The sequence below is a fragment of the Pongo pygmaeus genome, chromosome 21, assembly GCF_028885625.2.
Source record: "Pongo pygmaeus isolate AG05252 chromosome 21, NHGRI_mPonPyg2-v2.0_pri, whole genome shotgun sequence".
NCBI classification, from domain to species: domain Eukaryota; kingdom Metazoa; phylum Chordata; class Mammalia; order Primates; family Hominidae; genus Pongo; species Pongo pygmaeus.
Window position 1 is genome coordinate 36,191,827 of NC_072394.2, and position 16,016 is coordinate 36,207,842.

General features: G+C 47.5%; 1 protein-coding gene across 5 annotated transcripts in view; it reads left to right on the forward strand.

Annotated features, from left to right (window-relative positions):
* Window positions 1–16,016, forward strand: part of ZNF341 (zinc finger protein 341) — a 60,098-nt gene that overhangs the window by 24,321 nt on the left and 19,761 nt on the right. For 4 of the 5 annotated variants that reach the window (XM_054467488.2, XM_054467491.2, XM_063659142.1 and 1 more), the window contains 5 exons: window positions 579–774; window positions 2,153–2,243; window positions 5,344–5,537; window positions 10,323–10,513; window positions 13,563–13,771. In XM_054467488.2, the coding sequence (XP_054323463.1) occupies window positions 579–774; window positions 2,153–2,243; window positions 5,344–5,537; window positions 10,323–10,513; window positions 13,563–13,771 (881 nt within the window). The remainder of the gene's footprint in view (window positions 1–578; window positions 775–2,152; window positions 2,244–5,343; window positions 5,538–10,322; window positions 10,514–13,562; window positions 13,772–16,016) is intronic. The other variant, XM_054467489.2, reaches the window with a different exon arrangement.

A 16,016-nucleotide genomic window follows, 5' to 3' on the forward strand; every position in this document is an offset into this window, starting at 1 on the left:
TGTTGGCCAGGCTGGTCTCAAACTCCTGACCTTAGGTGATCTGCCCACCTTGGTCTCCCAAAGTGCTGGGATTACAGGTGTGAGTCACTATGTCCAGCCACCTAGTTCTCTTATGCTAGCAAAGTACCGCTGATAAGAATAGACATGGCAAATAATAACAGCTAATGTGTATTGCATGCTCACTCTGTGCCAGTCACTGTTCTAAGCCCTTTATATGTTGCTTCATTTAATCTTCACAGTAACCGCATGAGAAGGGTACTATGATGAGTCCCATTTTACAGATGTGGAAACTGAGACAGAGAAATTAAAAAGATGCCTAAGGTCACTTCGGTGCTAAGTGGAAGAGTCAAGAGTTGAACCCAGGCAGCCTGGCTCCATAGCTGTTCTGGCCTCCTGGCTTCATGAAGTTCTAAGGGAGCTTGGGAGTGGCTTGGGTGACCGGGCCAGGTGGAGGGGCTGTGATGGTGATGTAGGGGAGAGCGGCTGAGGTCAACCAGGGAGGCAGGGAGAGTGCCCCGGGCTGGGAGCTCTTCCCCTCCCCTGGCAGGGCTTTTTCCCTGACTGTGTTGTCCTTCTAGGTGCCAAACCAGTGTGTGGAGCCTCCAGTATATCCCACTCCTACAGTGTACAGCCCTGGCAAACAGGGATTCAAACCCAAAGGACCAAACCCCGCTGCCCCCATGACCAGCGCCACTGGGGGCACGGTGGCCACCTTTGACTCTCCACCAATGCTGAAGACCCGACGGGCTAAAGGTGCCAGGGGACTCCCGGAAGGTGGGCCCCCAGCCTGCCATGGGCATCTTTCCTCAACATTGGCCAATCCACAAGCTGCTTGGTTCTGGTCTTCCCTTTTATGGTAGTTCAAGTTTGGTTGCATGTAATAGAAAATTCAAAATAGCAATGACTTCAAAATGATAGAATTTTGTTTCTCTCCTGTTTGTAAGTCAAGGCCAGAAGCCAGACAATCTGGGGATCATGTGACTGCATGGGCACCAGGCACCCTTGTTTCTTCTGTCTTTCTGTTTCCACCACCTCCAGAACATGGTATCAGTTATCCTGGTGCCTTGTTGTCTAAGATGGCTGCTGGAGTGCCAGTCATTACTTTCATATTCCAGGCAGTTAGAAGAAGGGAAAGAGAAGGATAAAAGGGGCTTCTTCCAGCTTCTAGAAGTTCTGTTTGATATTTTTGCTCATATCTCATTGATGAAAACTTAGTCACATGGCCATACCTAGCTGCAAGAGAAGCTGGGAAGTGTCTATTTTGTCTAGGGACATTGATACTCCCATTATGGGATTTGTGAGGAGTGAAGAAGGAGAGAGTGGATATTAGGCAAGCAGTAGTATCTGCCATCCTAATGCAGATGCTAAGTATGGGGTGGGAGGTGGTGTCAAGAGCAGGCAGCAGATGGAGAGGATAGAAATTGAGAATTTTTCAGCGGCTTTCCAGTCAACTACTCCTCCCCTTCCTTCCTTCCACAATGATGTATTGAGCATCTGTGTGCCAGGCCCCGTGTCAGGCACTGGAATCTAGTCTCTTGGTCTATGATTCCTTCTGCCTTCAGTTTAATGGAAGAGACAGACAGGGAATAAATAAATAAATAAATATTTCTGGGTTGCTCCAGGAAGGAGGTTAATGGATCTTATGATTGAGAATAACTAGGGAGAGGCTAGAAAATGATTCTGCCTATTCATGTGGGGAGGAGAAGGAAGCAGCCTTGTGGGTATCTGTGGGACAAGCATTCCAGGCAAGGGGGAACAGCAGGTGCAAAGGCCCGGAGGCAGGAACATGCTTGAAGTCTTTTAAGGTTAGCAAGGTTAGCTAGCAGTCCACTGCAGCTGGATGGAAAGAATGATGAGGTGGTCAGGAGTGAGGGGATACAGAGCGCTGTGGGCCATGGCAGAAGGTGGATTTGATTGTAGGGCAGAGGGGAGCCTTTGAAGGATTCATCTTGCTTTCCCAGCTGGAGCATGTCCTGGGCTTTCCTCTCCAGGCCCTGTGAAGCTCTCCCATGTCTTCTCCCTGGCCTGTGCATGGGCATAGACTTCCCTGGGGTATGCATTGTCTGGCTCAGATACAGTAGCCAGAGGCTGCCCTTGGTGCCCTGAGCTGCACCCCTAGCCTCATTGTCCCCTCCTTCCACTTGTCTTTCAGCTGCAGGGAAGCCAAAGGCTCAGAAACTCAAGTGCTCATACTGTGACAAGTCATTCACCAAAAACTTTGACCTGCAGCAGCACATCCGAAGGTACACATGTGTGGTGAGGCAGGTGGCTCCTGGGCAGGTGTGGCTGGGACCATCTGTGCTGGAAGCGAGACTCCCTTCTCAGCCCCTAGCCTGTGGGGTGACCCAGGCTGCACTTGCATGTTCAGGCTGTAGTCCAGGTTGGGTGGTTTTCCCTCTTCTATCTCAGGGGCTGTGGGAGGGACCTGTGAAAGCTGTGGGACCTGCCCATAGAGACTGGGAAGGTCAGGGATGGGCCACGTAGGGGAAGAAAAGCACTGAACCCAGAGGGGCTTCACAGATGTGTTAGTGCTGTCTCAGGCCTCCCCTCTGCAGAACAGGCTGGCCTACCAGGGCTGCCATACTCTGCAAATAGGACTCTGTGAGCTCTCTGCTCACTCCAGACTAACCATGCAGGGATCCCTTCTGGGCCTTGGTTTTTCCATCTGTGGAAGGGGAGGGTGGGCTTGTTCAGCATTTCTCACACAGTGAGATGCACTGGTACATGAGATGATTTTTTTTTTTTTTGAGACTGAGTTTCATTCTTGTTGCCCAGGCTGGAGTGCAATGGTGCGATCTCGGCTCACCGCAACCTCTGACTCCTGGGTTCATGTGATTCCACTGCCTCAGCCTCCCGAGTAGCTGGGATTACAGGCATGCGCCACCACGCCTGGCTAATTTTGTATTTTTAGTAGAGATGGGGTTTCTCCATGTTGGTCAGGCTGGTCTTGAACTCCCAACCTCAGGTGATCCACCCGCCTCGGCCTCCCAAAGTCCTGGAACTACAGGTGTGAGCCACCGCGCCTGGCCGATGAGATGATTTTTGGTGGTTCATGAACATGGGGTTAAAAAGTTCTGAAAAATGTAGTGGGAAAATTATTCCCTTTGCAATTTCAGTCCTTAGGGAGTCATAGAGAAAACCTCAGTTTGGTATAATTTGGTCTTTAGCACCTTTGGTATACATGCTCGTCTCTTATAACAAAAGGAGAGAGAGAGAGAGACAGAGAAAGAGAGAGGGAGAAAGAGAGAGAGATAGAGAGAGAGAGAACAAACCTCACATTCCAGCCATGGCTGGCAACAGCTTCTATCTAGACCAGGGTTTTTCAGCCTTGCCACTACTGACGTTTTGGATCTTGGATCACATCTTTCTTTCCTGTAGGGAGCTGACCTGCACATCGTGGAATGTTTAGGAGCATCCCTGGCCTCTAACTATTAGATGCTAGTAGTACTGCAGCTACAGCTGAGACAATCAAAAATGCCAAATGTTCCCTGGAGGGCAAAACTGGCCTCAGTTGAGAACTGGTCTACACGACTGCTGTTGCTGTCCAATAGAACTTTCTGTAGCAATAGAAATGCTCGAATTGGGCTGGGCGCGGTGGCTTACGCCTGTAATCCTAGCACTTTCGGAGGCTAAGGTGGGTGGATCACTTGAGGTCAGGGGTTCAAGACCAGCCTGGCCAACATGGTGAAACCCCGTCTCTACTAAAAATACAAAAATTAGTTGGACATGGTGGCAGGTGCTTGTAGTCCCAGCTACTCTGGAGGCTGAGACAGGAGAATCCCTTGAACCCAGGAGGTGGAGGTTGCAGTGAGCCTAGATTGTGCCAGTGCACTCCAGCCTGGGTGACAGAGCGAGACTCTGTCTCAAAAAACAAAAAAAAAAGAAATGCTCAAACTGGCGCTGTCCAGTATGGTAGCTACTGACTATACATGGCTGTTGAGCACTTGAAATGTGGCTAGTGAGACTGAGAAACTGAATTTTTTATTTTATTTTATTTTAATGAATTTAATTTTTTTTTCTTTTTTGAGACAGGGTCTTGCTCTGTTGCCCAGGCTGGAATGCAGTGGTGCAATCTTGGCTCACTGCAGCCTCAACCTCCCAGGCTCAAGCAATCCTCCTACCTCAGCCTCCTAAGTAGCTGAGACCACAGGCTCGCTCCACCACACCTACCTAATTTTTGTATTTTTTGTAGAAACAGGGTTTCATCATGTTGCCCAGGCTGGTCTTGAACTCCTGAGCTCAAGCGATTCTCCCATCTCAGCTTTCCAAAGTGCTGGGGTTACAGGTGTGAGCCACCATGCTGGGCTTGAATTTAAATTTAAATAGCCGCATATGGCTTATGTCTACCTTATGGGACAGTATAGCTCTAGATCTTGCATTTTTTTTTTTTTTTGGTTACTTTATGACAAGTGGTTTTCCACATAGAATAACAAAAGGAAGCTTTTTTAAAAGATTATTTTATTTTCATTTATTTTATTTTTAGAGACAAGGTCTCACTCTGTCATCCAGGCTGGAGTGCAGTGGCATGATCATAGCTCATTGTAACCTCCGACTGCTGGGCTTAAGTGATCCTTCCACCTCAGATTCCCAAAGTGCTAGAATTACATATGTGAGCCATAAAATTATTTTAAGTTTTAAAAAAGTGAGTTGATTTGAAGAAAAATGTTAAACTGTAGTACAAGTGCTGTGCTGTGACAACTCGAATGTTTTCTCCTTCAAATGACAGAAGTCCCTATTTATTTATTTATTTATTCATTTATTTTTGAGATGGAGTCTCACTCTGTCACCCAGGCTGGAGTGCAGTGGCGCAATCTTGGCTCACTGCAACCTCCACCTCCTGGGTTCAAGCGATTCTCCTGCCTCAGCCTCCTGAGTAGCTGGGATTATAGATGCACACCATCATGCCCAGTTAATTTTTGTATTTTTAGTACAGACAGAGTTTCACCATGTTGGCCAGGCTGGTCTTGAACTCCTGACCTCAAGTGATCCACCTGCCTTGGCCTCCCAAAGTGCTGGGATTACTGGCGTGAACTACTGTGCCAGGCCAGAGTCCTCATTTAAATGGGCTTGAACAATTAGGAAATGTTCTGTCATGGTATGAGATGGCCAGAGGAGGGCGGCTCCAGGGTTTGTTGATGAGCAGCTCAGTAACGTGACCCGGAACCCAGGGTCTTTCCATCTCTGGTCTGCCTGCCTCAGGGAGGGGGCTCGTCCCCATGGTGTTAGAATGTGGCAAGTGGCATCTGGATGTTCTTTCTGGGCCTTGCTTGTGGCTGTGAGCTCCTGGGCTGAGGCCTCGTCCCGGTTCCTGCAGGAGGGCACTGACAAGCTTGTCTTCCACAGCCACACCGGTGAGAAGCCCTTCCAGTGCATTGCGTGTGGCCGTGCCTTTGCCCAGAAGTCTAATGTTAAGAAACACATGCAGACCCACAAGGTGTGGCCTCCAGGACACAGTGGTGGCACCGTGTCTCGAAACTCTGTGACTGTACAGGTCATGGCCCTGAACCCCAGCAGGCAGGAGGACGAGGAAAACACAGGTGGGTGGAAGTAGGGAACGCCATGCTTCCCACACCTCTCTTCTGCTGCTTCACAGGTTTTATTGCTAGCTGTGTGACCTTGGGCAACCCCCATGACCTCTCTGGGCTTCAATCTACCTTTATCTATAAAATGTGGCATAAAATGAAAGGAAGAATGACAAACCTGTGTGGCATTACTGTAATACTGTACCCATGGCAGACATCACTATTCAATCACCTACCCATTTTTTGCTGAGCTTGGATCTCACCTCAGAATCTTTTTTTTTTTTAACTTATGAATTATTTCTGGAATTTTCCATTTAATATTTTCAGACCATGGTTGACTTTGGGTAATTGAAATCATGGAAAGCAAAACTGCAAGTAAGGGGAGACTACTATAAAATAAAAATTTATAAGCCCATACTGTTAAAATAAATGAATGAATAAATAAATAGGGGATAAAAGAAAGTCCTTTCTTTTTTTTTATTTTATTTTTACTCTAAGTTCTGGAATACATGTGCTGAACGTGCAGGTTTGTTACATAGGTATACGTGTGCCATGGTGGTTTGCTGCACATATCAACCCATCATCTAGGTTTTAGGCCCCGCATGCATTAGGTATTTGTCCTAATGCTCTCCCTCCCCTTGTCCCCAGCCCCCCGACAGGCCCTGGTGTGTGATGTTCCCCTCCCTGTGTCCATGTGTTCTCATCGTTCAACTCCCACCTATTAGTGAGAACATAACGGTGTTTGGTTTTCTGTTCCTGTGTTAGCTTGCTGAGAATGATGGTTTCCAGCTTTATCCATGACCCTGCAAAGGACATGAACTCATTATTCTTTATGGCTGCATAGTATTTTATGGTATATATGTGCCACATTTAAAGAAAGCCCTTTCTTATAGTAAAATGTGAACTGATAAAAGGAGAAATGATGATTAAATTAGAAAATAACTATTTGACAGCCACCATAATAATACAGTCACATGTTATGTAAGGATGTTTCTATGAGTAACAGATGGCATATGTGACAGTGGTCCCATAAGATTATAATGGAGCTGGAAAATTTCTGTCATCTAGTGACATTGTTGCCATTGTAAAATCATAGCACACTGCATTACCTTTTCTATGTTTAAGTTATGTTTATTTTTAAAATTTTAGATTTAGGGGGTACATGTGCTTGTTTGTTACATGGGTATTAGATGTATAATGGTGGTGGCTGGGCTTCTAGTGTACCCATCACCCAAATACCAGACAGTGTATCAACAGGTAGTTTTTCTTTTTTTTTTTTTTCTTTTTTTGAGACAGAGTCTCACCCTGCCACCCAAGCTGGAGTGCAGTACTGCTATCAGCTCACTGCAACCTCTGCCTTCCAGGCTCAAGTGATCCTCCTGCCTTAGCCTCTCGAGTAGCTGGGAATACAAGTGCCCTTTACCACACCTGGCTAATTTTCGTGTTTTTAGTAGAGACAGGGCTTCACCATGTTGGCCAGGCTGGTCTCGAACTCCTGACCTCAAGTGATCCACCCACCTTGGCCTCCCAAAGTGCTGAGATTATGGACGTGAGCCACCATGCCTGGCTAACAGGTGGTTTTTCAACCCTTGCCTTCCCTCACCATCCCTGCTCAGAATCTGTTTTCTATATGTTGCTCCAGGCAGTCACTGTAGTTGATCAGAAGTTGAAAGCTATTTGACCTACATGGTTAGTTGGTCTCCAAAGCTCTTTATACATGTGGGATTCTCATCATTTGTCCCTGAGCTAATGCTCCTATCCCTGGTATTGATTTAGTTTATTTCTTGCATGAGGACTGAGAACTTACTAGGTTTAGAGGCAGTGCTGCCCAACAGAAATATAGTATGAACAACATATGTAATTTAAAATGTTCAGCCGGGCATGGTGGCTCACGTCTGTAATCCCAGCACTTTGGGAGGCTGAGGTGAGAGGATCTGTTGAGCTCAGGTCAGCCTGGGCAATATGGTAAAACCCTGTTTCTATTTTTTTTTTTTTTTTTTTTTTTGAGAGGGAGTCTCACTCTGTCACCCAGTCTGGAGTGCAGTGGAGCCATCTCAGCTCACTGCAAGCTCCGCCTCCCGGGTTCACACCGTTCTCCTGCCTCAGCCTCCCGAGTAGCTGGGACTACAGGCGCCTGCCACCATGCCCGGCTAATTTTTTTTGTATTTTTAGTAGAGACAGGGTTTCACCGTGTTAGCCAGGATGGTCTTGATCTCCTGACCTTGTGATCCGCCCGCCTCGGCCTCCCAAAGTGCTGGGATTATAGGCGTGAGCCACCGCACCTGGCCCCCATCTCTATTTAAACAAAAATGTATAAGTTCTGTCTTTAGTGGCAAAAATAATCTTAAATAAATAAATGAAATAAAATTTTCTAGTAGGTACATTAAAAACAATTTTTAAAAATGTCAAATTAATTTTAATTATATGTCTTATTTAACCATGTATGTGTGTGTATATATATATGTGTATATATATGTGTATGTGTGTGTGTATATACATATATATATATATATTTTTTTTTTTTTTTTTTTTTTTTTTGAGATGGAGTCTTGCTCTGTTGCCCAGGCTGGAGTGCAGTGGTGCGATCTTGGCTCAATGCAACCTCCACCTCCTGGTATTTAACCCAATATATTAACATTATTATTTTAACATATAATATAAAGATTAAATATACTTTATATTCTTTTTTTACTAAATGTTTGAAATCCAGCAGATATATACACTTATAGCACATCTGGATATGGACTGGACACTTTCTTTCTGTTTTTTGTTTTGTTTTGTTTTGTTTTTTAGTTAGGGTCTCATTCTGTCACCTCAGACTGGAGTGTAGTGGTGCAATCATAACTCACTGTAGCCTCGAACTCCCGGACTCAAATGATCCTCCCTCCTCAGCCTCCTAAGTAGCTGGTACGGGGGTGCACCACTGCACCTGGCTAATTGTTAAAATGTTTTTTTTTTGTAGAGACAGGGTCTTGCTTTGTTGCCCAGGCTGGTCTCAAACTCCTGAGCTCAAGTGATCCTCTCACCTCGGCCTCCCAAAGTGCTGGAATTATAGGTGTGAGCCATCATGCCTGGTGCCACATTTCAAGTTCTCAGTAGCCACGTGTGGCTCAGGACCACTTTATTGGATAGTATAAGGCCAGAGTCTAAGCCATTCCCATGTAGCCCCAAGGGTGAGCAATGCCAGTCACGTGCTAGGTAATGAAGGGAGTGTTTTGCTGGGAAAGCAATGTGTGGCCACTTTTATCTGACCTTCCTTCAGGCTTCCTGTTGGAACTAGCCCTACTGTGTGCCTTCTGAGTTCTTGTGAACTCCTTTTTTTTTTTTCTTTAAAAAAAATTTTCTTTTGAGACAAGATCTTGCTCTGTCACCCAGGCTGGAGTGCAATGGCATGATGGTGGCTCCCTGCAACCTCAACCTCCTGGGCTCAAGTGATCCTCCCACCTCAGCTTCCTGGGTAGGTGGGACCACTGGCACATGCAACCATGCCCAGCTAATTTTGTTTATTTTTTGTAGAGATGGCATCTCATTATGTTGCTGAGGCTGGTCTTGAACTCCTGGGTTCAAGGGATCCTCCTTCCTCGGCCTCCTAAAGTGCTGGGATTATAGGAATGAGCCACCACACGGCCCTAAAGAATAAATCATTTCTTCCATTTCTTTTGAAACTCCTTTAGTGCCTAGCACCAAAGGTTTAACCATTTAGCAAACATTTATAGAGGCCTACTATATGCCAGGCCACTGGGCCTGCAGGGATGAGGCCAGAGGCCAGAGGCCCCTGATGTCAAGGAAAGTGAGGGAAGGATGATGAAACAGGTGATTACAATTTTTGTTTGTTTGTTTGTTTGTTTGAAATGGAGTCTCACTCTTGTCGCCCAGGCTGGAGTGCAGTGGTGCAATATTGGCTCACTGCAACCTCCACCTTCCGGGTTCAAGCAATTCTCCTGCCTCAGACTCCCGAGCAGCTGGGATTACAGGTGTGTGCCACCATGCCCAGATAATTTTTTTTTATTTTTAGTAGAGATGGGGTTTCACCATGTTGGCCTGGCTGGTCTCGAACTCCTGAACTCAGGTGATCCGCCTGCCTTGGCCTCCCAAAGTGCTGGGATTACAGGCATGAGCCACCGCACCTGGCTGATGATTACAATTATTATTATTATTTTTTGAGACAGAATCTCACTCTGTCACCCAGGCTGGAGTTCAGTGGCACAATCTCTGCTCACTGCAGCCTCCGCCTCCCAGGTTCCAGTGATTCTCCTGCCTCAGCCTCCTGTGTAGCTGGGATTACAGGCACCCTCCACCACGCCTGGCTAATTTTTGTATTGTTAGTAGAGACAGGCTTTCACCATGTTGGGAAGGCTGATCTCAAACTTCTGACCTCAAGTGATCCATCCGCCTTGACCTCCCAAAGTGCTGGGATTACAGGTGTGAGCCATTGCACCCGGCCAGATGATTACAATTAGAAGAGGGGACTGGGGAGGCATTAGGAGTACAACTAGGATGGTGTTTAGAATTTTTAACAGCCGTGGAGAGGTCTACAGTGTCTGAGGGGAAGGCCAGAGAGGGGAGGCTTGAGGCAGCAGCTGTTTCTCACTCAGAAAGGAAGCATTTCTGTATTTGAGCCTGGGAATGGCCGTACCAGTGCACAGCAGTTGAGTGTGAGTGCAGCACCTTAAGCACAGAGTCCGACCCAAAGCGAGTAGCAGGTGCTGGGTGAACACAGAGGAGCACAGAGTAGGGGTTCTGTGCGTCCTTCCTGAATGGGCTGGCTCCTTGTCCTGATTTCCCTGGCTTTCTCCATAGGGTTGGGCCAGCCCCTGCCGGGTGTGCCTCAGCCCCAGGCCTTGTCCACAGCTGGTGAGGAAGAGGGGGACAAGCCGGAGCCCAAGCAGGTGGTCCTCATCGACAGCTCCTACCTGTGCCAATTCTGCCCCAGCAAATTCAGCACCTACTTCCAGCTCAAGTCTCACATGACCCAGCATAAGAATGAGCAGGTAGGTGGGTGGTGGCAGTGGGGGCCCACACCACACCAGTCGAGACCTTTCACTGGTGCTAGGGTCTTGAATGCTACCTAGAAAGGGGTAGGAACCAGTGAGTCAGACCTTCCACGGCTCTATTCCCCCCGGGTTAGATTCTGAGCAGGGGATTGATGAAGTAAGGTTACCCTTGGGGCAAATCACAGAAAACTTTGACTCACCTCCAGACCTGAGACAGCTGACTCCACCCAGCGTAAGGACCCTGTGTCTTTCCAGCTCTGGTCTCTGTCATCTCAGGGTGTGGCCTTGACCTCTCCTGATGGCTCACCTTGTACTCCTGTCCTGGGATGGTGATCACTTTTTTTTTTTTTTTGAGACGGTTTTACTCTTCCGCCCAGGCTGGAGTGCAGTGGTGCGATCTCAGCTCACTGCAACCTCCACCTCCATGTTGGCTAGGCTGGTCTCGAACTCCTGACCTCAAGTGATCCGCCCGCTTGGCCTCCCAAAGTGCTAGGATTATAGGCATGAGCCACTGCGTTTGGCCAGTGGTCACTCTTTCTAGGCACCAATCCAGACCCACTGTTATCTGTGAGCCAAAAGGGGTTATCTCTTCTGTATCTTTTATAGGAGCAAGAAAGCTTTTCCTAGAAGCACTTTGTAGATCTCTTTTTGGTGAAACCCAGTACATGTGCTCTATCATTTGAGAATGCATTATTATGCTACAAATGATAGAAAACTGGCTTCATAGGGTTTTATTTCTCTCACATCAAAGAAATTCAAAGAAGAAATCCCTAAGTAGGCAGCGTTGGGCTTATATAGAGCAGGTCAGATATGTCACCATAGACTCAGGCTTCTAGCTGTCTGATCTGCCATGTTTAGCTTATGGGCTTCATCCTCAAGGTTGCAGGATGGCTGCTATGTCTCCATCCGTCACATGTGTATTCCAGTCAAGATAAACAGAAGGCAGAGGGAATTTCTCCTGGGAAGCTTTTGCCTTTGTGTTCTGGAAGTGATGCTGTCCTCAAAGACTACTGACTGTATATCGTTGGCTAGAAAGGAGTCACATGGCTGACACTAGATGCGAGGGAACCAGGATCAAGTGTTTTTTTTTTTTTCCCCCGAGGCAGAGTCTCACTCTGTTGCCCAGGCTGGAGTGCAATGGCACGATCTCGGCTCACTGCAACCTCCGCCTCCCACGTTCAAGGGATTCTTCTGCCTCAGCCTCCCGAGTAGCTGGGATTACAGGTGCCCCCCACCACACCCAGCTAATTTTTGTATTTTTAGTAGAGACGGGGTTTCACCATGTTGGCCAGGCTGGTCCCGAATTCCTTACCTGAAGTGATCCACCCACCTTGGCCTCCCAGAGTGTTGGGATTACAGGTGTGAGCCACCGCGCCCAGCCCGTGTTTTTGTTTTTTTTTTAGACAGGGTCTCACTCTGTCACCCAGGCTGGAGTGCCGTGGCTTCATCTCAGCTCACTGTAACTGCTGCCTCCTGGGTTCAAGGGATTCTCCTGCCTCAGCCTCTTGAGTAGCTGGGATTACATGCATGCACCATTACACCTGGCTAATTTTTGTGCTTTTAGTAGAGATGGGGTTTCACCATGTTGGCCAGGCTGGTCTCGAACTCCTGGGCTCAACTGATCTGCCTGCCTTGGCCTCCCAGCATGTTAGGATTACAGGCATGAGCCACCGTGCCCGGCGTGGATCAAGTGTTGTAACTAGGTATGTTGCTATTCTGAGCAAATCAGGGTTCACTTTGTTAGGTAGAAGGAGTGCATATTGTGTAGGCAACCAGGACTTACGTACTATTTAACAAAGTATGATTTTCGAGATGTTAAAAACATACTTCTCATACAAATGAGGCCTGAAAGTGAGTCAGAATTTTACTTAACTCATTAGTGAGGAAACCCAAAGGAAGACAAAGCCTGTTCAACAGAGGCCACGGATAGCTATGCCTAATAACTGTCAATGAAAAAAAGAGATACTGAAGTCAGATTGTCAAATTACATACAAATCTGGTTAATGTCCCACAAGACAACAAAACCTGTGACCTTTGGGGTTATCTTCTCTACCTGACAAAATTCAATTACGTTGGATTAGTTTTTTACAAATTAACAAATTAACATTTAACTGTAGAGTCCTAACCAATGGAAAGTAGTCAGAAGTAGCCACATCCTGTAGAGAGTGCGATGACTGTGGGCCGGCCATAGGCAGGCTCCTTAGACAGCAGTTCTCAAAGTCCCAGGCCAGCAGCACCAGCATCCCCTGAGGATTCCTCGTTAGTGATGCACATATTCAGACCCGCTAAGTCAGATTTCTCAGGGCCAGGGAGGGGGTGGAGGGGTGGTGGTTGGTGGGGGCAGTGGGAGGGGTGGCGGGGGAACAGCCCTCAGCAACCTGTAATTCTGAGGCCTGCTCCAGTTTGAGAGCTGCTATTCCAGTATGACATTGAAAGGGTATACACTATCATCTTTTCACTGTATTGCCAGGTCTTGAATAATTTTTCTAAATATACCTATGCCACACAGAGCCTGAGGGAAGGGTAATAGGGCCATCATGACTGGCTGAGAGGAGGGAACCCTCTAATCAAGTAAAACAAGGGGGCTGGGCACAGTGGCTCATGCCTGTAATCCCACCACTTTGGGAGGCCAAGGCGGGTGGAGCACTTGAGGTCAGGAGTTCGAGACCAGCCTGGCCAACGTGGTGAAACCCCGTCTCTACTAAAAATACAAAAATTAGCCGGGCGTGGTGGTGCGCGCCTGTAATCCCAGCTACTGGGGAGGCTGAGGCAGGAGAATCGCTTGAACCTGGGAAGTGGAGGTTGCAGTGAGCCAAGATTGCACCACTGCACTCCAGCCTGGGCGACAGAGTGCGACTCTGTCTCAAAAATGAATGAATGAATGAATGAATGAATAAAAACCCTGGGATCCAGTAGCAGCAGGGGGGCAGAGGGAGCAGTGGTCAGATCATCTACCAGCAGTGTCCAAGGCCAATGCCACAGGGCAGGGGCTGCAGTGGAGGAAGTTCTCCTGCCTCCTGTCACCTGCCCAGCGTCTTCCCTCAAGGTGTACAAGTGTGTGGTCAAAAGCTGTGCCCAGACGTTCCCAAAGCTTGACACATTTCTGGAGCACATCAAGAGCCACCAGGAGGAGCTGAGCTACCGCTGCCACCTCTGCGGCAAGGACTTCCCCTCGCTGTACGACCTGGGCGTGCACCAGTACTCCCACAGCCTCCTGCCACAGCACAGCCCCAAGAAGGACAACGCCGTCTACAAGTAAGTGCCTCCCGCTTCCTTCTCCCTGGGTGGACGGGTGGGTGGGCAGGGAGCCCAGGGCCTGTGGCCTTGGTGGTTCTGACTGCTCAGGACCAGTGAGATATTTGAAAGGAGAAACTGAGGCTCCTGGCTGGGGTCCAGCCTGGCAGAGTGGGTTCTGGGCTTTGGCACTGGTGGAAGAAAGGATGCTGGCTCTCCTTATTCTTATGTCTTGGCAGACATTTTTCCCAAAAAAAATCCTTAAAAAGAGGAACCTGTATCTCCTGGTTCATAGTGGGAAAAGGTTTGAGCATTTTATTTGAAACTAAACAATTATGACAGTATTATTTTGTCTCATAATCTACAAAATTTAGCTTACAGTCAAAGAGGTACACCAGTTCTTAACAATGAAAAAAGAATGGGCAGGGTATGGTGGCCCACATCTGTAACCCCAGTACTTTGGGAGGCCAAGGCAGAAGGAGGCCAGGAGTTTGAGACCAGCCTGGCAACATAATGAGACCCCATCTCTACAAAATAAAATACATTTTAAAATGAACAGTTGGCCAGGTGCGGTGGCTCACGCCTGTAATCCCAGCACTTTGGGAGGCCGAGGCAGGCGGATCACGAGGTCAGGAGATGGAGACCATCCTGGCTAACATGGTGAAACCCCGTCTCTACTAAAAATACAAAAAAAATTAGCCGGGCGTGGTGGCGGGCGCCTGTAGTCCCAGCTACTCGGGAGGCTGAGGCAGGAGAATGGCGTGAACCCGGGAGGCGGAGCTTTCAGTGAGCCGAGATCGTGCCACTGCACTCCAGCCTGGGCAACAGAGCAACACTCCGTCTCAAAAAAATAAAATAAAATAAAATAAAATGAACAGTAGCATGTTTAAAAGGAAAAATCATAAAAATAATATTCATTTGTTTTATAATCTATAAGATCTAGGTTAAAGTTGAAGCTATATGCTGATTCCTATTTTTATTTTAATTTTTTCTTTGAGATGGGGTTTTGCTCTGTTGCCCAGGTTGGAGTTCAGTGGCACGATCACAGCTCACTGCAGCCTCCCCAGGCTCAGGTTATCCTCCCACCTCAGCCACCTGAGTAGCTGGGACTAAGGCATGTGCCGCCACGCCCAGCTAATTTTTGTATTTTTTGTAGAGATGGGGTTTCGTCATGTTGCTCAGGCTGGTCTTGAATTCCTGGACTCAAGTGATCCTCCCACCTTAGCCTCCCAAAATGCTAGGATTACAGGCGCGAGCCACTGTGCCCAGCCTATATGATGATTCTTAGAATGAACAAGGAATGGATCAGGTATGGTATGGATTTTATTGGGGTAATTTATTCTGATAATCATTTATATCACTTCAGTCTTCCATTGTGGTCATGAAGAGGGTCCCTTGGCAGAAATGACGAAAGGCTTCCTCAGTTTTGCAACATGCTTTTTATCCTTAGATCTTCACGTTAAAGCAGGGCACAGTGGCTCACACCTGTAATCCTAGCATTTGGGGAGGCTGAGGTGGGAGGATGGCTTGCGCCCAGGATTTTGAAACCAGTCTGGGCAACATAGCAAGACCTTGTCTCAAAAAAAATAGAAAAATTAGCCAGGTGTGGTGGCATGCACCTGTAGTCCCAGCTACTCAGGAGGCTGAGATGGGAGGATTGCTTGAGCCCAGGAGGTTAAGGCTGCTGTGAGCCATCATCGCGCCACTGCACTCAGCCTGGGCGACAGAGACGCTTGTCTTAAAAAAAAAAAGATCTTCACGTCACTCTCTTTGGAGCTATTGACTTCTGATCATCCTTGTTGAGTTTCTCTGCCTCAGTTGTTTTCTGGTCTGTTTGCCGGGTCCTCCTTTGTTGATGGTGTTATTTGCAGATGTACAACATCACTTGGATGATGTCGTGAAATCCCCCACCTGCAGTCATTTTGCTGTGCATTTGCCTACATCATCTGGGAGCACCTGCCTCACAAAGCCCATGGGGGTAGATAGTAGCAAAAGGCCAGGAGTGGTGTTTGTGTGGGGCCTCCTTCCAGTTCATTAGCAAATATTTTCCCATTACAATGGTTTTTGCTTCTCTGTACAAACTTGTACCTGCAGAGATTTGGTGTTTCTGTTAATGAGGCCCCTATAACTCCTGGGTGAAGCTTCTGGGGTTCAGAGATAAGTAAATACCTTGAGCTTAAAATGCATGGGCTGCTCAGGGTGACAGGTGTGTAAACAAATGCACCATATCACTTGATAAAATGCTATCATATATGTTTATAAGGTA